We start from the raw sequence: 25821 nt of genomic DNA on the forward strand, positions 1-25821 counted from the left end.
GATTCTAGCTGGTCCAGGGCCCAGTCCCACTGGTAGAAACCCAACACTGCCAACCTCATCCTGGAAACTCATAAGGGGCAGAGTGAAGGCAGGAAGATTTCACACACAGAGCCAGCGGTGCAAAAGGGGACACGGAATAAAGACACAAAGAATGATCATTGAGCAAGGGGGTGGTTGGGTGCCTAAGGGACACCCACTTGGGGGACATATTCGCCCTGAACTGGAAACTGCTGGCAGAGCCCTGGGTAGCCCTCCTGGATCTGTATTTTCCTCTGTAAATGAAGACATATATTCTCAGTTCTCTGGAAAATTGTTAATAATCCAGGCCAGATCTACTATGTTTCTTCCTTGACTTTTCTGTGTTCTAATCTTCTACCACCCTGACTTGTCCCAGGACTTTCTCCTCCCCAGGGGTACCCCACCAGCCCAGCTTTCCCTCTCCTCCTGTCTCTAACCATGGGGACACAGGCAGGGGTGGAGACAAAGCAGGAAGGAGCGGTGGGTATATCCTCCATGAAGCCCCAGGGCTCCAATCTCCCCAAGAAGCCTACCCTCTGACACTAAGGTCTCCATCTTCCTTAGGGGATACCCAAGCCCCCTCCTCTGCCCTCCGGGTCCCCGTATGGCTCCTGCTCCAGCCGGGCTCACAGGCCATGGGGACGGGTGTCCTCCCTACAAAGCCAACGACTAACGCCTGGTCACTAACGTGTCCCCTTGAAGGACCAGGCAGTTCCATATCTCCCCAGGCCCAGCTTCATCCCCATCTCTCCCTTGCCCTCCACATTCCTGTTGACTTCACGTGTAGCACAACTAACCAGCTTTGTTTCATATCCCACTTCCCAATGCTGACCTGCAGGGTTCACCTCTGTCCCCAAGGGCTTACCCACCTGCCCAGGTGTACATGCACATGAACAGGCCCATCATAGAGGTACACGATATGGGGGGCCTCTGGCATGGGGAGGGTCTTCCCCACTCAAGGACCAGGGCCGAGGAGGGAGAGACTGCAGCTCTTGCACTCACAGACTCTTCACCTGTCACCCCGCCTCCAGCCCAGTGGAAGACCCGCTTTGACCCCAAACACACTGAGCAGGCAGAGTTCCACGTGAGCAAGAACAAGACGGTGGAGGTGCCCATGATGACCCTTGACCTGGAAACCCCTTACTTCTGGGACGAGGAGCTGGGCTGCATGCTGGTGGAGCTCACGTACAGTAGCAACGACAGCGCCCTCTTCATCCTCCCTGACGAGGGCAAAATGCAGGACCTGGAAGCCAAGCTGACCCCGGAGACGCTGACGAGGTGGCGAAACTCCCTGCAGCCCAGGTGACTGTCCCCAGGACCCAGAGCTGTGGGTTCAGCTGCGTTCTCGGTCCTTCCCCCTCTTCCTGGACTCCTGACCCCCAGCAACAGGGCCTCAGGAATTTGAAGGGCAGGGGCAGGAAGGGAGAGCCCATCCCACGATGACCTTGCCCTTTAAGCCTGCCCGGCTCAGTGCTTAAATCTTTCTGTAAGTTGATGACAACTGAAAGGGCAGGAGGTGAAGGTTCGCCTCACACTAAGAAGGGCTGAGTCGTGAGGGCTCAACATGATGCCCAGCACTCACGTTCTTCTCCCCACGACTCCTCCTTTTGAAGGTAGAAGAGTTGCAGAAACCAATATGCAAGAAACCAAGCACCACATTCAGAGAGTTGGAGAACTCAGGTTTATTATGCCCGTTGGCCCAGAGGAGTTAACACTCTAAGCTCTGAGCCCTGAACAAAGGGGTTACAGAGTTTTTATAGACAGACTGTAGCAGACTATAGTGGACAACACTAGCTGTTAATACGCTGGTTTAATCTAAGCAATTTCACGTGCATGGGAAGAGAAGTCAAAATGGGGTGGAGGATGCCTGCCCTTTGCATGGACAGGCACGATTAAGCAGGTTTGCAGGGGCTGGGCAACTGCCAAAAGCTGAACAAGGGAGAGTGAGATAAGCTCCAGTTCCTAGTATTCAAAGTCCCCACTATCTGAGACTCCGTGACCTGTGTGATCCAGGCTTTGGAAGAAGCAAGCTGAGTTACAGAGGTAGAACGGGCAGGAGGCTATGTAAAATTTTAATTTTTCCTCTTCAGAAGGATCGAATAGAATCAGGTGAGGGCCCGGGTGTGATGGGCTCTGAGGACCACACTGGCACTGTCTTTCCATTGTAGTCACTGATTTCTTCACTCACCCAGTCAGCACTGGTTGAATAGGTTAACTGAGGACATACTCTGCCTCAGGGACTAACTTAGACCCTGTGGTAGGTCAGCAAATAAAACGCTAAATTCTCTGTCCTCATGGCACTCTATAATTGTGGAAGACAGACTGGAAATAAATATAAATTCTTTGCTAGGTTGAGAGGGGACAAATGGGGAGGTGGGGAGAGTAAAGCACAGTAAAAGGGAGAAGAAAATTGTATCAAGAGGTAGTTTGTGATCATAAATAGGGTGGCCCTTAGGTGACGTTGCAGTGAGAGACTGAGCCTTCTGGATGTGTTGGGAAAAAGCATTTCTGGCCAAGGGAATAACAGGGCAAAACCTCTGAGGCAGGAGCGAGCCTGGTGTGGTTAAGGATTATTGAGGCCAGAGCAAGAGAGCAGAGGGAGAGAGAGGGGAAGCTGGGCAAGGTCAGGGTCCCCCCCCCGAGGGTGGACTCAGGTCACTTGGGGCCTTGCAGACTCCTTAAGCTCCCCCTGCCCTGGTGCCTGCCTGGCATGTTAGACTCCTGCAGATTGGAATGGATAAGTAACAAAATAAGGGGATTTATCTCGAGGGATCTAGAAACTGAGAACAGGAGTCCTTATTCCAGGGAGAAGGGGGTTGGTTAAGAGGAATCCTTGGAAGACCATGCTGTGAGGTGGGAAAAGGCAGACATCTTTTCAAGCAGGTGTTCAAATTTATTTTCCTTGTTTCCTAGACGAATACATGAACTCTACCTGCCAAAATTTTCCATCAAAAGCAACTATGAACTGAATGACACCCTATCCCAGATGGGCATTAAGAAAATATTCACCAACGCTGACCTGTCAGGAATCACAGGGACCGGGGACCTGGTAGTCTCCCAGGTGAGTCTTTAAAGTGTGGACAGTTCATCCTCCTATCAGAGCGCAAAATGTGGAGGCCAGACAGATGACAGGTCACATTGAATTTGTAAAATAATTGCTTTTCCTGCAACTCAGTCTCCCTCACTGGGACTCCCCAAGCCCAGGAGAGCTGGGTTACAATCACGATGACGTCAGGTCCCGCCTTCCCTGAATTATAAAGTGACACAGAAGCCTGTCATTGGGAAGGACCCGGAGTGGAAACAGCAGTGGACCCCATATCAGGCTCCATCTTTCACTGCCTGTAGAGGGGAACGATCACATTTCTGCATCCCCCAACTTTTCATCTTTAAAGGGAGCATATAGTTGTTGGTTTCTGTTTGGTGCCTAGCGGAGCAGGTAAGAGGTTATAGGTACTAACAAAGTCTCTAAAGCAACCGTGATGAAAATGCACTAAGAGTAGGCGAGAAAACACCCAGTGTCCTGGTGCTGTGACCCTAGAGGCAGAGAAGCCAGAGTGAATGGTGGGGTGGGGGTGGCTGGGCAGCCCTGCAAGCTCCCCTGCACCCCACCTGCCATAGGACCTGGTAAAGGAGGCACAGATGCTATGGGGCTTCGTGGTCCAGGGCTGGGAAGCCAATCCTAGGCAAGGGAGCTGAGGGCTCAGGGACACGTCAGCTGGGGCAGGAGAGGAGTAGCAAGCAGTGCTCACCCATCAGTTGCTTCGACATGGAGGGACTGTGGACAGTTGCCTGCAAGAAAAATGCCTTGACCTGGCCCCTCCCCATATAATAGGGGGAATTCGGAGGCAGCACAGTCTCTGGGTTAGGAGAGTGAGTCCCTGTTCTTTGCCTCTCTGGTGTTGCACACATCACTCACAGACTTGGCTTTCAGTTTGCACATCTGTGTATCACAACTATGCAAACCAGTTGACAGTTTGTTGGGAGGACAAATAAGTAGAACATACAGACTCCAGAGTGACAGGCCAGCGGCAGGTGGGTGAATGTCAGCCCCCTTAGAGGGTCTAGGTGACTGCTCACCTCCGCCTGCCCGTCTCCAGTGGGTACTGCTCTGGTGTCCCCACAGGTGGTCCACGGTGCTGCGCTGGACGTGGACGAGGAGGGCACGGAAGGAGCTGCTGCCACGGGAATCGGCATAGAAAAACTGTCCTTTCAGAAAACCACTGTGCGTTTCGACAGGCCCTTCCTGATTGCCATAGCTCTCAAAGACACCCAGAGCATCATCTTTTTGGGGAAAGTCACAAACCCCAGTCAAGCCTAGAGCTCTGCTCTGAGTTGTGGGTCCCCTCCCTAAGGAGCAGGGTGCGCAGGTCCTGGGTGCAGCCTGGCCCCTGGGCACTGAGGATCCACCCTGCCTGTCCCCACCTGCTCACCTCTGGGAAGGTGACAGTGACGATGCTGGGGGCTCTACATGCACAGGGAGTCTGCATCCTCTGGGTCACCTCCTGCTGTGAGGCTACACCCATCATGGGAACTTGCCTTATAACCTTTCAAATGTCATGATGGCTACTTCATAATGGCTAGAGTGATTTTAAATGATAAATCTATTTAACAATATAAATTAATAGAACTTTTCACTTTAATGCAGCATGAACAGAAAAGTTAATATGTGCTCAGCAGATAGAGTGTTTGCAAAACATTCACTATGGAGCATCCACTTCATCCTGAGGATGCATTACGGATTGGGTAACAAAGCACAGTCTCTCCCTCAAGGACTGTTTTGTTTTCATGGAAAAATTCAGACATTACATAAACAGAGAGGATGATATAATGTCACGTACATATCAGCAGCTTCAGTCATTATCAACATGGGGCCAATATAATTATTCCCTACGTCCTAACCCCTTTCCTCTTTTGGGTTTGTTTTGTAGCAAATCTTACACATCCTGTTATTTTAACTCTAAGAATTTTTAAAAATACTTAAAACAGCATATCACACTTAAAATAAACATAATTCTTTAATATTATCCAATATCAAGTTATTACTCCCCTGCTACTGCTGCTGCTAAGTCACTTCAGTCGTGTCCGACTCTGTGTGACCCCATAGACGGCAGCCACCAGGCTTCCCCGTCCCTGGGATTCTCCAGGCAAGAACACTGGAGTGGGTTGCCATTTCCTTCTCCAGTGCATGAAAGTGAAAAATGAAAGTGAAAAGTGAAAGTGAAGTCACTCAGTCGTGTCCAACTCTTAGGCTCCTCCATCCATGGGAATTTCCAGGCAAAGTACTGGGTGGGGTGCCATTGCCTTCTCCGATTATTCCCCTACGTGGTGCCTAAACTTAAAAAATTTTTTTCTGAATTAGGATGCATTGTAGACACAATGTCTGTGCATGGCATTTAATTACTTTATCTCTAAGTCTCTCTCTCCATATTGAAGTGAAATTTATATAACAAAATTAGCCACTTTAACATGTAAAATTCAGTGGTGATTAGCACATTTACAATGCTGTACAACTATCACTTCTTTTTAGTTTTGACAGTTTTATTCACCCCCAAAGGAAACCCCATATCCACTAAGCTCTCACTGCCCATTACAACCTTTCCCCAGGACCTGGTAACTACTAATAGACATTTCTGTATCTCTGGATTTAATATCTCAATATTTTATATAAAGGGAATGATACAATATGTGACCTTTGGTGACTGGCTTCTTTCCCTCAGCATGATACTTTCAAGGTTCATCCACCCTGCCTGTGTTTCAGTATTTCATTCCTTTTTCATTTGGTGGCTCAGATGGTAAATAACCTGCCTGCAGTGTGGGAGACCTGGGTTTGATCCCTGGGTTGAGATGGTCTCCTGGAGGAGGAGGGCATGGCAGCCCACTGCAGTATTCTTGCCTGGAGAAGCCCATGGACAGAGGGAGACTGGTGGGTTATGGTCCACGGGGTTGCAAAGAGTCAGACACAGTGAAGCAACTTAACAGTATGCATGCAAGGTCATTCGACATTTACCTCTTTGAAGAACCGGCAAACCTATTTCCAGAGCAACTGCACCATTTGACTTCTTCATCAGCAATGTACAAGGGGCCCAATTTCTCCATATTCTTGAAACATGTGCTGTTGATTTTCTATTATTATTATTATTAATACAGCCTTCTTGATTTGAGTTAATGTCTTGCTGCGGCTTTGATTTCCCTGAGATGGTGAGCATGTGCTTAGTGCTTAGCAGTCCCTTGTGTATGTTTTCTGAAAAAATGTCTATTAAAGTCCTTTTTCCACTTTTTCACTGGATTTTTTGTCTTTTATTATTGAGCTGTAAATATTCCTTAAATATTCTAGATACAATTTCCTCATCAGATGTATGATTTGCAAATATTTTTTCTCATTTTGTCGGTTTTCTTTTCACCCTCTTGATAGTTGACTTGTGATGCACAAAATAGTTTAAATTTGATGAAGTCCAATTTACCTATTTTTGCTGTTACTGCTCATGCTTTTGGTGTCAGATCTAAGAATCTGTTGCAAATCCAAGATCATAAAAATTCACTTCTATGATGTACTCTAAGAGTGTTATCTGTTTAGCATTTATACTTGGGTCTTTGATCCATTTTGACTTGTTTTATGTATGGTGTGAACCATCACCCTGACCCACTCTATTTTTAAAGAAATATATTACAATGTACTTTTTTTTCTAATTTTATTTTATTTTTAAACTTTACATAATTGTATTAGTTTTGCCAAATATCAAAGTGAATCCGCCACAGGTATGGGGAACACATGTATACAATGTATTTTAATTGAGACTTTAGTATCTGTGCCATTATAATATTTAAAGCTTCTTGAAAGCTGGTATCCTGATATTTGTACACCGTTGAATTCTCAGCAGGACTACAGGCATCACACATAGTGGACTTAATGAACGTTTGGTAAATAAATGAGTGAATGAGTGAGTGAGTAAGTCACTAATTTTAGTCACAGAAAGGTATTATTGATATGACTGGCACAGATCTTCTAACTTCCTATTTGTTTTATATTTGATCCATCTGTATTTTGTTTTTTTCTTTTTCTCTTGCTGTATTTTTGGATAATTTGAGGAGTTTTCATGTTTTTGTTTTGGTCAACTGTTGGATTAAAACCTATACTTTTTAGTTTGTGCATTTTTTCAGGGTATTGGGAATGTACAATAAATCTTTAACTCATCAATATGTATCTCCTGATAATACTCTATCACTTCAAGTAAACTATAAACCTTATTTCAATATTCTTGCTTTTTCCTCCCTTTGTCCCATGTACAATTGTTCTCCTTTCTATAATTTACACATGTTAAATCCCATAATACATTGCAAAACTTTTATTTGCTACACATAGTTAATTGCCCATCAAAGAGTTTCACAATAAGAGAGAAAAAAAAAAAATCACTTTTCATTATTTTTGGTACTCTTATTCCTCTGTACGAATTTTTATTTGCCTATTTACTTTCTGTCCCAAGAACTTACTTTAACACTTTTTGTAATGCAGGTCTACTGGTAATGAATTGTCTAAGATTTTGTTTGTCAAAAAAAAAAAATCAATACTTTGCCTTCATTAAAAAATATTTTTGCTGGTTATACAAATGTCATCTTATAAAACAACACGCATTTCTTGTTACTGTCTCTCACAATTTTGTCACTCAATTCTGTTGGGCTCAGTAAGGCTGTTTCCACTCTGGGTGTCTCCTGTGCTTACTCGCGGACCATGGCTGACTGAAGCCATCGGACGCCTCCTTACTCACATGCCTGGTGGTTGATGCTGCTGTGAGCAAAGATCTCAGCTGAGCTGTGGTCAGGACACGCACATGGCTTACTTCCATGTGGCTTGGCCTTCCTCACAGTGCTGGTCTAAACTCAGAAACCACAGGCATCACTTGCCTCCACCGTAACGGTTGACAGTCATAATGGCCCAGCCAGGAACTGCCAAGATGACATACTATGGTGGGAAGTATTGTTTTGGTTCTCTGCAAAATATTTTCTCCCAAGTATTCCCTATATTATCATTTAGATTTATGTTTTGCTTTCTTTTTACTCCTTTTTCTTCTCCTTATGTTTCCTACTGTGACTAAAATTGTATTAATTTCTTTTTTTACCATGTGTGTATATATATATATAGTCTAATTTATTTGTTTAGTATGTCCTTCCTTTTCTCTATGGTCTAAACTGGGTGTTGGGTACAAAGTTAGTTTTCCAGCCTAATAAGATGAGACCATCAAAAATTGTTTTTGTTCAGTCTTTAAGTCATGTCCAACTCATTGTGACCCCATGGGCTGCAGCTTGCCAGGCTCCTGTGTCCTGCAGTATTTTCTTGAATTTGCTCAAATTCATGTGCCTTGAGTCGGTGATGCCATCCCACTATCTCATCCTCTGCTGCTCACTTCTCCTCCTGCCCTCAATCTTTCCCAGCATCAGGGTCTTTTCCAGTGAGTTGGCTCTTTGCATCAGGTGGCCAAAGTATTTGGAACTTCAGCATCAGTCCTTCCAATGAAGATTCAGGGTTGATTTCCTTTAGCATTGACTGTTTTGATCTCCTATCTGTCCAAGGAACTCTCAAGAGTCTTCTCTAGCACCACAATTCAAAAGCATCAATTCTTCACGGTTCAGCCTTCTTTATGGTTCAGCTCTCACATGTGTTCATGACTACTGGAAATACCAAGCTTTGACCATACAGAGTTTTGTGAACAAAGTGATGTCTCTGCTTTTTAATATGCTTTCTAGTTTTGTCATAGCTTTCCTTCCAAGGAGCAAGCATCTTTTAATTTCATGGGTGCACTCATTGCTCAGTTGGAAAAGAATCTGCCTGCAATGCAGGAGACCCGGGTTTGATTCCTGGGTTGGGAAGATCCCCTTGTCAACTACAGATTGGCACTTACCAAGAGCATTGCCAAGGACTGAACAACAAAGACGTTTGCCATCTGTTCATGGAGATTGAACCCCAAGCTGCTATAGCTGTTGACCCTCAGCAGCCCCTGAGGGAGTTCAGGGTGGAGTGAGGCGCTCTGTGCTCCAGGGACTCTGGTGGGACAGGTCTTTAGACAGTTGGAGGTTTTTAGGAAGAGATTTTATGATCTCAATCCTTGCATCTCCTCATATCTAGAGAAGCACTAACTCCCTTCAAGTTGACATCAGACCCTTATGACTGACAAAAACCTTTTGTAAATTGAGTGCTTCATGGTATTGAACTCCCCCTTCACCAAAACCTTATATATTGACTTTTCAGAGCTGTCTGAGATGCTGCCTCCAGGGCTGCAGGCCTCATTTTGCCCCCAAATAAAACTTAACTCACAGCTCTCAAGTTGTACATCTTTTTAGTCAACACCCTGGAGAAGGAAATAGCAATCCACTCCAGTATTCTTCACTGGAAAACCCCATGGGCAGAAGAGCCTGGCAGGCTACAATCTTCGGAGTTTCAAGAGTCAGACACAACTTAGCAAATAAACCAGCACCAGTCACTGTCCGCAGTGATTTGGAGCCCAAAAACATAATATGTGTCACTGCTTCCACTGTATCTCCTTCTGTTCGCCATGAAGTGATGAGACTGGATGCTATTTTTTTGAATATAGCATCGTGACCAAATGACCTTAGTTTTTTGAATGTTGAGTTTCAAGCCAGCTTCCCCTCTTGACTCCCATTAAATGGAAGGTGGATGGAGCAATGAGCCCTCTGGGCCCTGGCAATAAAAACATGAAGAATACAAGCAGCTTGTAAGTGTTAGCCACTCAGTCATGCCCGACTCTTTGCGACCCCATGGACTGCAGCCCACCAGGCTCCTCTGTCCATGAGATTTTCCAGGCAAAGATACTGGAGTGGGTTGCCATTTCCTTCTCCAGGGGATCTTCCCAACTCAGGGATTGAACCCGGGTCTTCTGCACCACAGGCAGATTCTTTACCGACTGAGCTACAAAGGAAGCCCATAGGAAGTCAATAGCCGCAGCTGCTGCTGCTGCTGCTGCTAAGTCGCTTCAGTCGTGTCCAACTCTGTGTGACCCCATAGACGGCAGCCCACCAGGCTCCCCCGTCCCTGGGATTCTCCAGGCAAGAACACTGGAGTGGGTTGTCATTTCCTTCTCCAATGCATGAAAGTGAAAAGTGAAAATGAAGTTGCTCAGCTAGTCCCTGACAAATTGGAATCAACATGTCAACCACTGCTTAAAATATTAGGACTTACAAGGGAAAAATAAGCTATAGTCTTATTTTAGCTACTATTTTCTTTGGGATTCTCTGTAACTTCAAAATATATCATCAATTCTGGAAATTACTGGAGACTAAAAGGACATGGAAGGAAAAGAACTGAAAGGACTGAAAGGAAAAGTCATGACCAACCCAGACAGCATGTTAAAAAGCAGAGACGTTACTTTGCCAACAAAGGTCCGTCTAGTCAAGGCTATGGTTTTTCCAGTAGTCATGTACGGATGTGAGAGTTGGACTATAAAGAAAGCTGCCAAAGAATTGATGCTTTTGAACTGTGGTGTTGGAGAAGACTCTTGAGAGTCCTTTGGACTGTAAGGAGATCAAACCAGTCCATCCTAAAGGAGATCAGTCCTGAGTGTTCATGGGAAGGACTGATGTTGAAGCTGAAACTCCAATAGTTTGTCCACCTGATGCAAAGAGCTGACTCATTTGAAAACACCCTGATGCTGGGAAAGATTGAAGGCAAGAGGAGAAGGGGACGACAGAGGATGAGATATTTGGATGGCATCACCGACTCGATAGAATGAGTTTGAGTAAACTCTGGGAGTTGGTGATGGATCGGGAGGCCTGGTGTGCTGCAGTCCATGGGGTTGCGAAGAGATACAACTGAGTGACTGAACTGAACTGAACTGAACTGAGAGCTTACACCTAGTGTTATTTGATTAACTCTTCATGGAGACACCTCCCCCACCTCTTTCCAGTCAGGGAAACTTTCTTATCTGCATTTTAGAGATAAAGAGATTAAAGTCCACGGATTTTTGATAAATATCCTGGGATCACACAACTGGTAAGCAGTACTTTCAGGATCAAAGCTCACCTCATGCCAAAGCCATACCCTCACCTCAAAGCCATCACTGTGCTGCTTCCTTCATGGTCATGTCCAACTGTTTGCAACCTCTTCTGGACCTTAGCCTGCTGTGCTCCTTTGTTCATGGGATTTTTCAGACAAGAATACTGGAGCAGGTTGCCATTTCCTGCTCCAGGGATCCTTCCTGACCCAGGGGTCGAACCCGGGTGTCCTGTATTACAGGCAGATTCTTTTCCTGCTGAGCCATCAGGGAAGCCCAACATCATTGTCAGTTGGTTTGCAAACTGTGCTTGGTAGAACCCCAGTGGTCCCCAGAAGTCTGGCAGGGATTGTCATGGCTGGAGGGATGTGACTATGATGGATGAAGGGACAGGTTTTTCCCATGAGCCCAGAAAATACCTGAAATTATCTCATTGAGACAGCTAAGAAGACCTCAAGATCAAGAAAGGAGGATAATCCGCTCTTAGGGTGAACCAACAGTGAAGGACAGCAGGGTGATGTCCAAGTCACAGCAGGTCCCCCAGACAGATGGTGCTGGAGACCAGAGGCCCCAAACACTTGTATTCCTGACACTCTTTGGGGACCTCAGACTCACAGCACTTCTGTGGGAGTGGGGGAGGAGTGCTTCAACTTACAAATCAAGCTGTAAACAAATAGTGTATTGCACACACACACACACACTTCAAAGAAAAGTGACTAATAAACACAACACAATGTTAACTTGGATTTCCCTGGGCGCTAGCGTTCTGGGAAATACTTTACAAGCCCTTCTCTACATTTTCAGGGTTTCTCCATGATCCTTAAAGAGGATATCAGACCAGGAATAAAACACTAATAAAAAGAGTCAATAACTCTTTAAAAAGAACAATAATTTGGAGTAGTTTTCAGTGATTCATTTGATGTTTTCTGAGTTGTCACATGTTCCTCAATGAGTATTTTATAAACAGAAGAAAACTCTAACACAGGATAGTTTTTTTTGTGTGTGCTAGTTTTATGGATATTTTTTAGGGGGAAAAAGCAATTTCGGTAACTAGATTGTTTGAGTAGATCTAATGAAATCCTGTTACCAGAAATGTTCATCTGCCCATTTCCAGTCAGAGGACAGAGTCCTGTGTTGTCCCTGCCAATGTTTCACAAGCCTGGGAGGAGGGCTTTGCAGGATAAATAGGCAACAAACCAGGAAACTCCAGCATCCGGGCAGGCGGCGGCTCTGGATCCACTGCCCACACCCCGCTCTCGCAGGCAGGTAATCCGTGATGCTCCCACACTGGGAGCCAAGGGACCCCTTTCCCAGGGTGGTTCTGGCCTTGGTCAGGGGTCAGTAGAGCCTGAGGCAGGAGGGAGGCAGGAGGACATGTGTCCAATGCTGGGAGGGTTCTGAGTCCTCTGAAGACCAGTCCTCTCTCTGGGTCTTAGTTTTCATCCTGCAAAGGGAGGGATGTGCCACCAGGGCTTCTGGGGACATTTCTGCTTTTGAGTCTTTGGGATTGTTATTCGAGCCAGCTGTGCCCCATCCAGCTGTGCATCCAGCGTCAGGTCAGAGGTCCCCAAGGGCCTGAGGTGCGTCTCCTTGCCTGGGACAGGGTGCTGCTCTCAGATAGCTCTGGGGACAGAATTAGTGCACCAGGTCCCCTGGGCAGAGGGGTCTCAGGGGGGTTTTCTGGGCTCCACTGCCCCTCTAGGGCCCCTGGACAAGCAGAAGGAGGTGAATCTGCTTAGAAATAGAGCCTTAACCTGGCTAAATAAAAAAGCACCATTCCTTCAGGATAATTTCGGAAAAAAAAATATTTAACTCTTTTTGAAAGAAACCATTGTATCAGCACTGAACAAACTGAACAGTTTAGGCAATCGATCGCCTCTCTCCCCAGGCTTGTGTGAAGGCCTTTCCCTGGTCTCTGGACAAGAATCAGCTCAGCTTCCTGCCCTACACCCCTCCTCCTCTCCCCTCCAATCTCCTCCCATCTCTGCCTCTTGTCTGTCCCAGCAGTGCTCCCACCCCAGCAGAATCCTCTTTTCTGATGATGAGGGCAGAGGTTGAAGGGAAAAGGTCACCAGTTTGACCTCAGTCTCTCCTGAGGCTTCTGGGCAGTATCTCGGTCCTCTGTCCCCAGGGATCACAGTCTGGCTTGTAGAGTCCTAGAGAGGGTGGCCAGTGGAGGGGGTGACACGTCTGGAACTCCTCTTAGGAGCCCAGCACCTTCTTCCTGTATGTCACCTGAGCCGTTCCACATGTTGGACAGAGGTGGGAACTGAGGATCAGAGAGGTTCAGTCACTGCTCGTCACCACACAGCACTCACAGTGGTCCAAAAGACATCCTCGACCAGGTCCCTGAGACTCTGAGCTCACCCTGCTTCTCCCCACTAGGAGGCCTTTCCAGGTTCTTGTTGGAAACACCCTCCATATGTCCACGTGGCAGGGGCTGAGCAGAACGCTCTGCCCTCCTTGTTCTTTACACCAGCCCTCCTCAGGGCAGCCAGGCTCCAGCACGGCTCCCGCTGCCTGTGGCGGCCTCTCTCCTGAACCCTCACTGTGACCAGGCACCTCGACAGGAGAGCCTCCCTGAGGTCACACCCTTGTCCTCAGAGGTGGGGAGAGGTGCTGTGTCCTCTGATCAGTGCAGGGCTCCTTCCTGGGGGGACAGAGAGGGGCACAGTGGGAAAGGAGCCCTGCTTCCTAGGCCCCTCTGACAGTGTCAGCTCCCGGGAAGAGGGAGATGGGTTCTCGCTGGACAGCACCTCACACCCATCACCAGCTTCCCACCCTGGAGCCAGGCACCCCAGGCTCCTCACTCTCACTCTCTCCACTGCTTACTGTGTGACCTTGGAAAAGCCCCTTCCCCTCTCTGTGCCCAGTCTCTCCACTGGGGAGATTGCTAATGATCACAGCACTTGACCAAAGGGTGAGAGGGAGCCCAGAGCCTCCTCGTGTGTGTTGGGAGCCCAGCAGGGTGCCTACCCCTGGAAGGTCACAGAGCAGCAGGGCTGAGAGAACAGAGACCACGGGGGACAGTGGCGGGGGTTGGGACATCATCTGACATGCGGACTGAAAGGAGCTTTGCTTTTCAGACATGAGGACAGAGAGAATGTCCCCCCTCCTGGCTCTGGGGCTCCTGGTGTCTGGGCTCTGCTCCAGGGTCCACTGCCTCCCAGAGAATGTGACCCCAGAAGAACAGCAGAAAGTGACGTCTGTGGATGGCCACTCATTAGCCTCCAGCAACACTGACTTCGCCTTCAGCCTCTACAAGCAGTTGGCTTTGAAGGACCCCAATAAGAATGTCATCTTCTCCCCTCTGAGCATCTCCATAGCCTTGGCCTTCCTGTCCCTGGGGGCTCATGACCACACTGTGACAGAGATCCTGGAGGGTCTCAAGTTCAACCTCACAGAGACCCCCGAGACAGAAATCCACCAGGGCTTCCAGCACCTCCTGCAGACGTTCAATCAGCCCAGCAACCAGCTGCAGCTGAGTGTGGGCAACGCCATATTTGTGCCAGAGGAGCTGAAGCTGCTGGACAAATTCAGGAAAGATGCCGAGGCTTTTTACGCCTCTGAGGTTTTATCCATCAACTTCAAGGATTCTGAAGCTGCCGTAAAGCTTATCAATGAATATGTGAAGAATAAAACTCATGGAAAAATTGAGAAGCTCTTCAATGATCTTGACGTGCTCACAAATTTAATCTTGTTGAATTATATCTTCTTTAAAGGTGGGTGCCTAGTTTGGGGTTCAGAGGAAACAAACAAAAATAGGTTCAGGCTATCTGTTCTGGGTCAGCCAACTCTGTCATTAGGCAAAACACTATAGAGAAGGATGGCTGGTGGCTCAGTGGTAAAAAGTCCCTGTCAGGCTCCCCATCCCTGGGACAGGCAAAACACTTCCCAGACTGAGGAGGAAATGAAAGCTGTTAATCCAGTCTTTCTGCCTATAAAATCCCATGAAGAGAGGACCCTGCTGGGCTAGAGTCCACTGGGTCACCGAGTCAGACAGGACTTAGTGACTGCACACGAGCCCTCAGTTCAGGATGCTGGGGCATCAAGACCCTGCACCAACCATTGGCTTTGATCGTCTTGGGATTTCCCAAACTCCAATGTTCATTATAGGACGTTAGTGCACGGAAGCTGCTAACCCTTTGTCTGATGCAGAGGGAGAGTTTTGTTTTGACTTAATCTTACCCGGCTGCTAGAGGAAGGGTTTTCCCATTCTCATCACTCTTGTGTGTGTCCTTCCTGATGAGGTGGTGGTGGAGCCCTCAGGACCCTAGGCCCTGCCCACCATGGGCTGGTTCTGACCTGCCGGGGGACTTGGTCTCTGGAGGCTCCCAGTGAGGCTGGTGGGCTTCACGGTGAGACAGACTCTGAGGAGCCTGTGCGTCCCAGGGTCTTCATCTGTGCTCTTCTATCAGCTTAGGGTGGAACAGGCCAGGCCACCATCCAGGGGCAGCCTCTACAGAAGGGAGCCTCCTAGACAGGATCCTATCCCAGCTTCAAGCTGGTCTGATGCCCGGTCCCGGTATCAGGAGGTCAACATGGCAAACCTCAGCCTGGATATTCACAAGGGGCAGAGTAGAGGCAGATGGATTTTGCACAGGGAGCAAGAAGGGCCAATAGGGATCTAGAGATAGATTATCAAGTCAGGAAGTGGTCAGCTATGGAAGAGACACCAGCTCTTGGAGACAAGTTAGTCCAGAGCTGGGGGCTCCTGGCAGAGTCCAGAGCAGCCCTCTTGGGCCACCGTAGTTGTCTGTAAATAAAAGCTTAGAAGTGAATTATTCTTAAAAACGAATCCAGGCCTGTCCTGCTATGTTTGGTTTTTGCGTTTTCTGTGCTTCCCTTTCCTTTTCCACCTCAGGACATTCTCCTTACAAGTCTCTTCCCCAGGGGCACCCAAGGCAGCCTCCCTTTCCGTCTACCCCCGCCTCTAACCTTGAGGACACAGGCAGGGGTGGAAACAAACAGGAGGTGGTGGGGATACACATTCCCTGAAGCCCCAGAGCCCTGAACTCCTCTAGAAGTCCTGGCCTCAGCGAGGATCCATCCTCCTGGGTGGAGACCCGAGTCCTCTCCTCTGTTGACCCCACCCTGCCCTCTGGATCCCTGTGTGGCTCCTGCTCCAGCCGGGCTCGCAAGGCTGCAGGGATGTGTGTCCTCCCTGACCAGCCAATGACTAACCCCTGGTCACTAACGTGTCCCCTTGAAGGACCAGGAGGTCCTGTATCTCCCCAGGCCCAGCCTCATCCCCATCTCTCCCTTGCCCTCCATATTTCCTGTTGACTTTGCATGTAGCACAACTAACCAGCTTTGCTTCATGCCCCCCTTCTCAATGCTGACCTGTGGGGTTCACCCCATCCCCAAGGGCTTACCCATCTGCCCAGGCACATGTGCACACCCTGGCAGGCCCACACAGAGGCACATGGTACGGGGGCACAGCTGGTGCAGGGAGGGTCTTCCCCACTGAGGGATCAGGGCAGAAGAGGGAGAGGACACAGTCCTTGTACTCACAGAGTCCTCATCTGTCACTTCTCCTCCAGCCCAGTGGAAGACGCCATTTAATCCTAACCATACTTACAATCAGAGTTCCACGTGAGCAAGAACGAGAGGGTGAAGGTACCCATGATGACCCTTTGACCTGGAAACCCCTTACTTCCGGGACGAGGAGCTGGGCTGCACGCTGGTGGAGCTCACGTACACCAGCAACGACAGCGCCCTCTTCATCCTCCCCGATGAGGGCAAAATGCAGGACCTGGAAGCCAAGCTGACCCCGGAGACGCTGACGCGGTGGCGAAACTCCCTGCAGCCCAGGTGACTCCCCAGGACCCGGAGCTGTGGGTTCACTTGCCCTCTTGGTCCTTCCCCCTCTTCCTGGACTCCTGACTCCCAGCAGCAGGGCCTCAGGAATGTCAGGGGGCGGGACAGTGGTGGGAGAACCTGTACTGAGATGACTTTGCCCTTTGCTACCTTAGGGACTTTGGGGCAAAATTTTTCCTTCCATAGGATGATGACATTAGAGGAGGGGACGGCAAGGGGACTGAGGGTTCCTCTCACATCAACATGTATTGAGTCAGTAGGATCCTCAACAGAACACCCAACGCTCATGCAGTTCTTTCTTTGGCTCCACCTTTCGACGGTGGAGAGGAAGGGATAGAATCGGGATGAGGTGAGGGCTCAGGTGAGACAGGCTCTGAGGACCAGCTTGACACTGTCTTTCCATCATAGCCACTCATTTATTCATTTATCCACTTGGCACTGGTTGAATTAATTAATGAAGATCGTGTTATGTCTAAGGGCATGATTTAGATCCCGAGTCGGCAAATAAAACACTAAATTCCCACCTTCACGGTGCTTAATTTGTGATTGGGGAGACCGATAAGAAATAAATAACTAAATAAGTTTGTACTCAGAGAGATGGGAAATGGTGAGGTGAGGGAAAATAAAGGAAAAAGAGAAGGAAAATTGGATCCAGGGGTAGTTTGTGATTATAATTAGAATAGCACTTAGGTGATGTTTGAGGTGAGGGATTGAGTCATGTGGATGTTGTGGGGAAAAGCATTGCTGACCAAAGGAACAGCCAGTGCAAAGCCTCTGAGGCAGGAGTGAGCCTGGTGTGGTTGAGGATGAGATGCTGGCCATCAGCAGGATGGATGTGAGTCTGAGTGAGGAGGAGTTGGTGATGGGAGGAGGGGAGGCCAGGGTCGATTCATGGGGAGAGGACAGGTCAGTTGAGTCTGAGGCAGATCCCTTGACTCCCCCACCATCTAAGGGAAATGGAAACTCATCACAAGGTTTTGAGTCAAAGAGTGAAAGAGCTGAGTAATGTTTTAAAAGGACCACCCAGGGTACCTAGTGAAGAACTGCCTGCACAGGACAAGCATGAGGCAGGGAAGGCACCAGGAGCCCAGGGGGTCCCCCAGGGGAGCCGCTGGGGGCTGGACCCGGAGGAGCAGCAAGTGTGGGGAGGGCTCTGGCTCTGGGTAAACAGAGGGTAGACACAGACCAGGAGGTGGGATTCAGGAGACCTGATCTCAGGGGGACAAGGGGAGAGGCAGTGCTGGGCCAGGGTCTGCAGGGGCGGGTAGGGAGGGGGTGTGGGCAGCATGAGGGGGGCAGGGGTGCCCCAGACCCAGAGTCCCACTCCTAGGCTCACACTCCCCCGGCCACTCTCTGTGCTTCTCTGGGGCTCAGCTCCCTGCTATGAGGGGAGGGGTGTCCTTGACCCTCTGTTCTGAGTGTGGGATCTGCAGACCCAGGGGGGATGGGTGTGGGAGGCACTTTATAAACCATAAGGGACTAGAGATCTTCCCACAAGTGATGTAGAAGCTGTAGCTCCTTCCCTACTCCTATCCAGGGGACCTGACACCTTGGGGCTCCTGATTCCCAACCCCTCCACCCTGTAGATCCCAGGAGACCCAGGACACAGGACCCCCTCGCCCTGCCTGTGATCCCTTCCCAACCCTTCCCCCTCCAACCCCAAGAGCTACCATAGGGCAGGAGACCAGCGAATAGTGGTAAATGGAGAGAATATTCACCACACACCTTGATTTAAAGCCCTGAGGGGACATGGATCTACACACTCCTGGTCCATGGAGGATGTTCAGTAATATCTTATTGAGTAAATGGATAAAGGATGAGTGAATAAATGAGAAATGACAACGAGGAGAATCATTACCTCTGTATTTCTAAAGGACCCAGAGCTTAAGGGGAGTCACAGCCTCGTCATATTTGGCATTTATAAGACCAGACACCCTGACAGGAGTCTTAAGGGAAACACAGAGAGAGAGAGAGAAGGAGGGAGGCCATCAGTTCAGAATTGCAGCATGCCAGAGAGAAGGAGGGAGACAGCATCTCTTGCTCCAAGAATCTGCTGGTGGCTCTGCTCAGAAGCAGCAGCCCTACTCCCACAGAACTCACCAGGAAGGCAAGACAGAGACTCTGAATAGGATGATTCAGGCCCCCAAGTCCCTTGATTGCAGCCCCCAGTCCCCCAGGTCCCCTCCAAGCCCCTTTCAGCTCCTTCCTTCCCTGCCACACACACTCAGGCCACTCTTGTGCTGTGGATCAGCCCCTCAGGCCTCCCACATTCCTGCAAGTGCATCCACCTCCTCATAAGCTCCTCTTCACCCAGTCAGATCCATCCCCTCCCCTGGGACTCAGGCTCCATGCCACCTCCTGCAGGAAGCCTTCCCAGTGCCTGTGGAGCAGCAGTCTCCCAGCAGTTGTGGAATCCATGCTGGAGGAGGGTGTTTCCTGTGCCCTGCAAGCTTGCAGGGGAGGAACAGGGCCAGGTCCCAACCTCTGTGCACTGTCCCTAGGTTAGACTCCTGCAGAAAGGAAAGGATAATTAATGAATTAGAAAGAGTTAGCCAGATGGGTCTAGAAACTTGAGGAAAGGAGTACTTTTCCCCCCAGGGGTAAGGTGGTGGTTGGAGAGTAAACCACGGAAGATCAAGCTGAGTCAAGCATGAGTTCATTTTTCATATTTCCTAGACGGATACATGAACTCAACCTACCAAGGTTTTCCATCTCCAGTGACTATAAGCTGAAAGACATACTTTCCCAGCTGGAAATTAAGAAAGTCTTCACCCAGGAGGCGGACCTGTCAGGAATCACAGATGACCACGAGCTAGAGGTTTCCCAGGTGAGTCCAAATTCTGGACAATTCATCCTTCTTTTAGGAGCTTGAATGGGGGCAGACAGGCAGATGCATGGCTAATTTTGAATTTAGAAATTCCTTGACTTTCCTATAATTCAGTAGCCCTTTCCAGGACTCCCCAAGCCTAGGAGAGCTGGATTACCATCATATTGGGGGTTGTCCCCACATTCCCTGAAATATGTAACCAGGATTCCATCACTGGGAAAGACCTGGGTGATATCAGCAGTGGACCCCATGCCAAGCTCTACTCTTCACTCCTATAGAGGCAAATCCTATAGCCCTCAGTTTTCTTCATCTGTAAAAGGAGGTGATAGTTCCTATCCAGCATGCAGAATCCAGCAGAGCAGGTAAGAAGTAATAGGTACTAACAGTGGCTCAGGACCATCGTGATGAATATACACTAAGAGCAGGAGAGAAGAACACCAGAGGTCCTGGTACTGCGATCCGAGAAGCAGAGGAATCAGAGTGAATGAGGGGGGCAGGTGCTGGACAGCCCTGCAGTCTCCCCTGCACCCACCTGCCAGGGGACCTGATAAAGCAGACACGGTGCTAAGAAGCCAGAGGGGTTCAGGGATGGCGAATCACGTCCTAGGCAAAGTAGCCAAGGCCTCAGGGACATGTCAGCTGGGACAGGAGAGGAGGAGAGCTGTTTCCACCCAAATCTGCTGCTTGGACCTGGAGGACTGTGACAGTTCCCTGCAAGAAAACAAAATGCCTTGATGTGGCCCCTGCCCCTACACTAGGGGGAATTCGGGGGCATCACAGTCTCTGGACTTAGAGAGGGTTCCAGAATCAGGGAGTCCTGGCTCTGTGCCTCTCTAACCCTCGACCCACCACTGACAACCTCACTTTGCACACCTATGCATCACGACGGCAAACCAGCTGACAGTCTGATGGGAGGACAGACAAATTGAACAGGTTGATAGTGCAGTGCAGACCAGGAGCAGGTGGATGAACGTCGGGTCGGTCCTGAGAGGCGCTCAGGCCCCTGCTCACATCTTGCCTCCCCCATCTCCAGTGGATAATGTTCTGGCGTCCCCACAGGTGGTCCACAAGGCCGTGCTCGACGTGGGCGAGGAGGGCACGGAAGGAGCTGCTGCCACGGGAGTCAAGGTGGGAATCACATCCATAAACAATCACATCCCCTTGAGCTTCAACAGGCCCTTCCTGATTGCCATAGTTCTCAAAGACACCCAGAGCATCATCTTTTTGGGGAAAGTCACCAACCCCAGTCAAGCCTAGAGCTCCCCTCCGAATGGCGGGTCCACTGAAGAAGGAGCTGGGTGCCCTGGTCCCTCGGAGCAGCCTGACCTCTGTGCACCGAGGAGCAGCCCCCCATCCAACCCCACCCGCTCACCCTCGGGAAGGTGACAGTGACAATGCTGGGGGCCCCTGTGCACACGGGGTCTGCCCTGCTCAGGAGGAGGCACTGAGCCCTACGCCAGCAATAAAGCACCTTCCTTGGACTGGACTCTTTCCTGTGTGTCTCTGCCCTGATCTGCCTGACTCCATGCCCTGCTGCTGCCTGGGCCCCAGGGACAAGCCCCTCTGACATCCTACACACACTAGGCCCACCCTACTTCTGAGGCCCTCTGCTTCAGCCTCACCAGCCAGCCCAGGAGCCAGTTTTGTGCCTGTGACCAAGCCCACTGGACTGCAGGCCCAGGACTGGGAGAGGCCTAGCTGCCCAAAGCCCACTTCCAGGGGCTCTGATTCCAGGTCCAAGTTCACGGCTCTCTCCCCAAGACCTGGGATGTCCCCTCGTGCTCACTTGTAGGGGGCTCCAACCTGACCTCTTCCGGCACAGCCCCTGGACCCTTCCCTCCTGCAGCTGATCTGGGCCTCCTCCCCCAGGATCACCCCTCTGCCACCCAGCACCCCAGCCTGGAAGACCAGCTACTTCCAGGTTTCCAGCTGAGCTCTGTCACCTCCTGACCAGTTCTACCTCCTCCCCTGCCAGTGGATCCCCATCAGCAGGCAGAAGAGGTGTCCTGGGAGTGAAAGAGCAGTAAGCACACACGTGCAGTAAGAGCAACACCCAGCCCTGCCTCCCCTTGCTGTGATCAGGGACTCTGTCATCTCCAGGGAGAACAGCTCCAGGCAATAAAGACCTCATCCACAAATGCAGGGTTGAGGTCTCTCTGCCAGGCAGCCTGCTCAGACCGCATTTAGTCCTTGAGCTGATCACACGAGATACTTGCTGTTCCTCATCCTGTGTTACCAATGAGGAAATAGAGGCACAGAGAGGCTCTGTAATTCCCTAAAGGCCATACTGCTAGAGATTATTGCAGGCAGGATATTATCCTAACCAGATGGATGTCAGAGGAACACTAAACCACAAACCCATTTTGCCTATAAGGATTTTCAGCTATGGCCCTCGTGGGACTTAGGGTATAATGGGAAAGATGGGTGATGAACAAGGAGGCTGAGAGGGGAGAACCAAACTCAGGGGAAGTCAAGGGGGGGATTCCTGGAGGAAGGGATCTCAGTTCTGCCAGTAGAGGAAAAATAGAAGGTTGAGGGTAAACAGAGCGGAGAATATTTCCAGCTAGGGGAAAAAAAAATGAGTGGAAAAGTATCAAGTAGGGAAAGAAACTGGACGCAACTGGAGCAGGATGTGGAGGGGCTGCAGAGAGGTTGGGGCCATGATGGAGCCGCTGGAGAACCAGGTCCCTGACACTCAGCTAGGGTTCTGAGAAGTTTCCATAGAGTCCTAGGAAGCTTTAAAGGGATTTAAATAGAGGGTCAAGATGAGGAGAAATGACTGGTAGGAAAATGACTCCAGCTGCTGTATAGAGAAGAGATTCAGGGCCAGGACAGGATGCAGGCTGGGCTTTAAAGGGGATGTTGCAGGAAATGGGGCCAAAGTGGTCCAGGCTGTAGAGGGAGAGGAGGGATGAGTGGAGAGCAGGGTTCACGTCCTTGATCTTGCCTGCTAGGAGCTTGGCTTAGGACTCTTGCAAATGTCGTGATGTCATGGCAGCTTCTTCATTTTGGCTAGAGTGCTTTTTAAATAGTAATGAATAATCTACTGAGCTTTCTACTTTAATGCAGTGTAAACAGAAAAGTTAATAGGTGCTCAGCAGAAAGAGGGCTTGCAAAACTTTTGTAATTCAAAAGCCTTGTCCTTCCTGAGCTGGCTTGGTGGCGGGGATGGCACACAGGTAGCCGCCATACGGAGTGCAGAGGCAGGAATTTTATGGGTTATAGATGTGTGAGCAAGACTTAATTTTCTCCCAGCTTTGTTCATTCTGATTTTGTTTTTAATTGATTCATTGATTGCCTGCATTTAAACACATCCAGTCTCACTTTTCCTTGACTTCTCAGGATCTTTGATTCTTTCTCCTGATGTTCACTAAAGGGAGGGCGCAGCAGGGGCTGTGATGAGATGCTTGGTTTTATCCATTCATTTGTTCATTCATTCATTCATTCCCTTGGAGTGCCCACTTCATGCCAAGGGTCTATCAAGTACTGATGAATAAAGCACAGTCCTGTCCTCAGTGATTTTTTTTGCGTGTTTTAGATTTTTATTACGGAAGAATTCAGATAGATACAAAAATAAAGAGGATGGCATGATGACCCCCCACACACATATCACCAGCTTCAGTCATTATCAGTATAGGGCCAGCATCATTTTTCTCTACCTCTCAATCACTTTCCCCCTTTTTGTTGTTTTGAAGTAAATCCTACACATCCTTTACATTCTAACTATAAGAATGTTAAAAGTCATACCCAAAATAGTACATCATACTTTGAAAATAAAACATACTTCTTTAATATTTTCAAATATCAAGTCTTTGCTTCCCTTAGTGGTTCCCAAATGTTTGTTTGTTTGTTTGTTTTTTAATTGGTTTCTTTCAATTAGAATCCAAACAATGTCTACACAGGGAGTTTAGTTACCCTACATCAAATTTTCTCTTCTTTCTCTCTGAAATTGAGATGATATTTAAATACCTAAAAATTAATCATTTTAAAGTATAAAATTCAATGGCAGTTGGTACATTCCCAATTGCTGTGCAATCATCACTATGTTTTACTTTCCAACTTCTAAAAAATCATCTCTAAATTCCCTGTGGGCTCATTGGTATAGAATTTACCTGCAATGCAGGAGATGTGGGGTTTGATCCCTGGGTCAGGAAGATCCCCTGGAGAAGGAAATGGCAACCCACTCTAGTACTCTTGCCTGGGAAATCCCATGGACAGAGGAGCCCGGTGGGCTACAGTCCATGGGCGTTGCCAAAAAGAGTCGGACACGACTAAATGATTAAACAAACAATGAGACCTACACCCATTAAGCTCTCACTCTCCACTACTGCCTTTCCCCAACACTAATAAGTAATTGCTAACATGCTTTCTCTGTCTCCAGATTTAAAGTCTGCACATTTTCTGTAAAGGGAATCATACAACATGTGACCTTTCATCCCTGGCGTCATTCACTTCGCTTGATGCTTTCAAGGTTCATCCTCGGGGTATGCGGCCAGTCCTTCATTCCTTTTCATGGCTGAATTCCATTGGCTGAATTCAGTCCATTGTCTGAATACATCATATTGTGTTTATCCATTGTCAGCTGCTGGTCATTTATCTGTTTCCGGTTTCTAGGTGTCACGGTACTGCAAACATTCAGGTACAGGCTGTTATGTGAAAATATGTTTTCGTTTTTCTTGGGTGTGTACATGGGAATGGAGTTGCTGGGTCATATGGTAACTCTACCTTTAGTTCTTTGAGGAACCACTAAGCTGATTTCCACAGCAGCTACACCGTTTTACATTCTCCCCAGCAGTGTACGAGGGTTCTAACGTGTCTGTATTCTTGACCACACTGGTTGTTTATTTATCATTATTATTGGTATTATATATTATTATCATTATCATCATTATTCTAGTAGATATCAGGTGGTATCTCATTGTGCTTTTTGCTTGCATTTCTCTATGTATGAATGATGGTCAGATTTTTTTCTGACCAGGTGGCTTCCCTAGTGGCTCTAGTAAAAAGAATTCTCCTGCCAATGCAGGAGATGCAAGAGACACAGGTTTGATCCCTGGGTTGGGAAGATTCTCTGGAAGAGGAAATGGCAACCCACTCCAGTATTCTTGCCTGGAAAATTCTACAGACAGAGGAGCCTGGTGGGCTAGAATCCTTGGGGTCGGACACAACAGAGCACACGTGCACACACGCACACACACACACACACACATACAGATTTTGTTCAGTCCTTACCGGCCATTTGTGTATCTTTTTTGGAAATGATACTCAAGTCCTGTCTTTAGTTTTTCACTGGATTGTCTTATTGTTGAGTTGTCAGTATTCTTTAAGTATTACAGATACAATTTTTTTTATCAGATATTTAATTTGTAAATATTTTCTCTCATTTTGTAATTTGTCTTTTTGCTCTCTTGATAGTGTCTTTTGATGCACAAAAATTCTAACTTTGAAAAAGTTCAATTTATCTCCTTTTTTGTTGTTGCTCATGATTTTTGGTGTCAGGTTTTAGAATCCATTGCCAAATCCAAGGATGTTAATTTTGCTTTTCTCTGATATTTATCGGTTTAGTTGTTATACTTAGGTCTTTGAACTATTTTGAGTAAAGTTTTTAAAAATACACATTTCTTTATCCAGTTGCACAGGGTCTTAGCTGCAGCACGTGAGATCTAGTTCCCTGACCAGGGATTGAACCTCGGCCCCCCGCATTGGGGTGTGAAGTTCTAGCCACTGAACCACCAGGGAAATCCCTGAGTCAAGTTTTATACATGGTTTGAGATAGAAGTCCGTCTGATCCACTCTGTTAACAAAGAATAAAGACAATATGTATTTTAACTGCAAGTTTACTCATCAGTGCCCATTACTACACTCAAAACTCTTCGAGAGTGGGGACTCTGACACTTTTGTACAGGACTATATTCTCAATAAGATTACAGGAGTTAAGCCTGAATATACATTGGAAGGACTGATGCTGAGCAAACTCCAGGAGTTGGTGATGGACAGGGAAGCCTGGGGGGCTACAGCCTGTGGGATCGCAAACAGTTGGACGTGACTTAGCAACTGAACAGCAACAACAGGGTTAGCACACAGTGGGCGCTCAACAAACACTTAGTGAGTGAGTAAGTGCTGGCTTAAAGCTCAGCATTCAGAAAACTAAGCTCA

The 25821-nt window shown here is 48.3% G+C and overlaps 2 protein-coding genes across 2 annotated transcripts in view; both read left to right on the forward strand.

The window, feature by feature from the left end:
* Positions 1-7145, forward strand: part of LOC102283202 (serpin A3-2) — a 13145-nt gene extending 6000 nt beyond the window's left edge. The window contains exon 4 of the mRNA XM_070358483.1: positions 4142-7145. Within this exon, the coding sequence (XP_070214584.1) occupies positions 4142-4336 (195 nt within the window). The 3' untranslated portion in view covers positions 4337-7145. The remainder of the gene's footprint in view (positions 1-4141) is intronic.
* Positions 7146-14106: 6961 nt separating this feature from the next.
* LOC102269447 (serpin A3-7) lies at positions 14107-21046 on the forward strand. Its single transcript, XM_070358484.1, is given in 6 exon segments — positions 14107-14740; positions 16562-16597; positions 16600-16654; positions 16656-16832; positions 19515-19665; positions 20725-21046. Coding segments are annotated over 6 exon segments (1251 nt in total). The 3' UTR covers positions 20923-21046.
* The last annotated feature ends 4775 nt before the right edge of the window (positions 21047-25821 follow it).

The sequence above is a fragment of the Bos mutus genome, chromosome 21 (genome assembly GCF_027580195.1).
Source record: "Bos mutus isolate GX-2022 chromosome 21, NWIPB_WYAK_1.1, whole genome shotgun sequence".
NCBI classification, from domain to species: Eukaryota; Metazoa; Chordata; class Mammalia; order Artiodactyla; family Bovidae; genus Bos; species Bos mutus.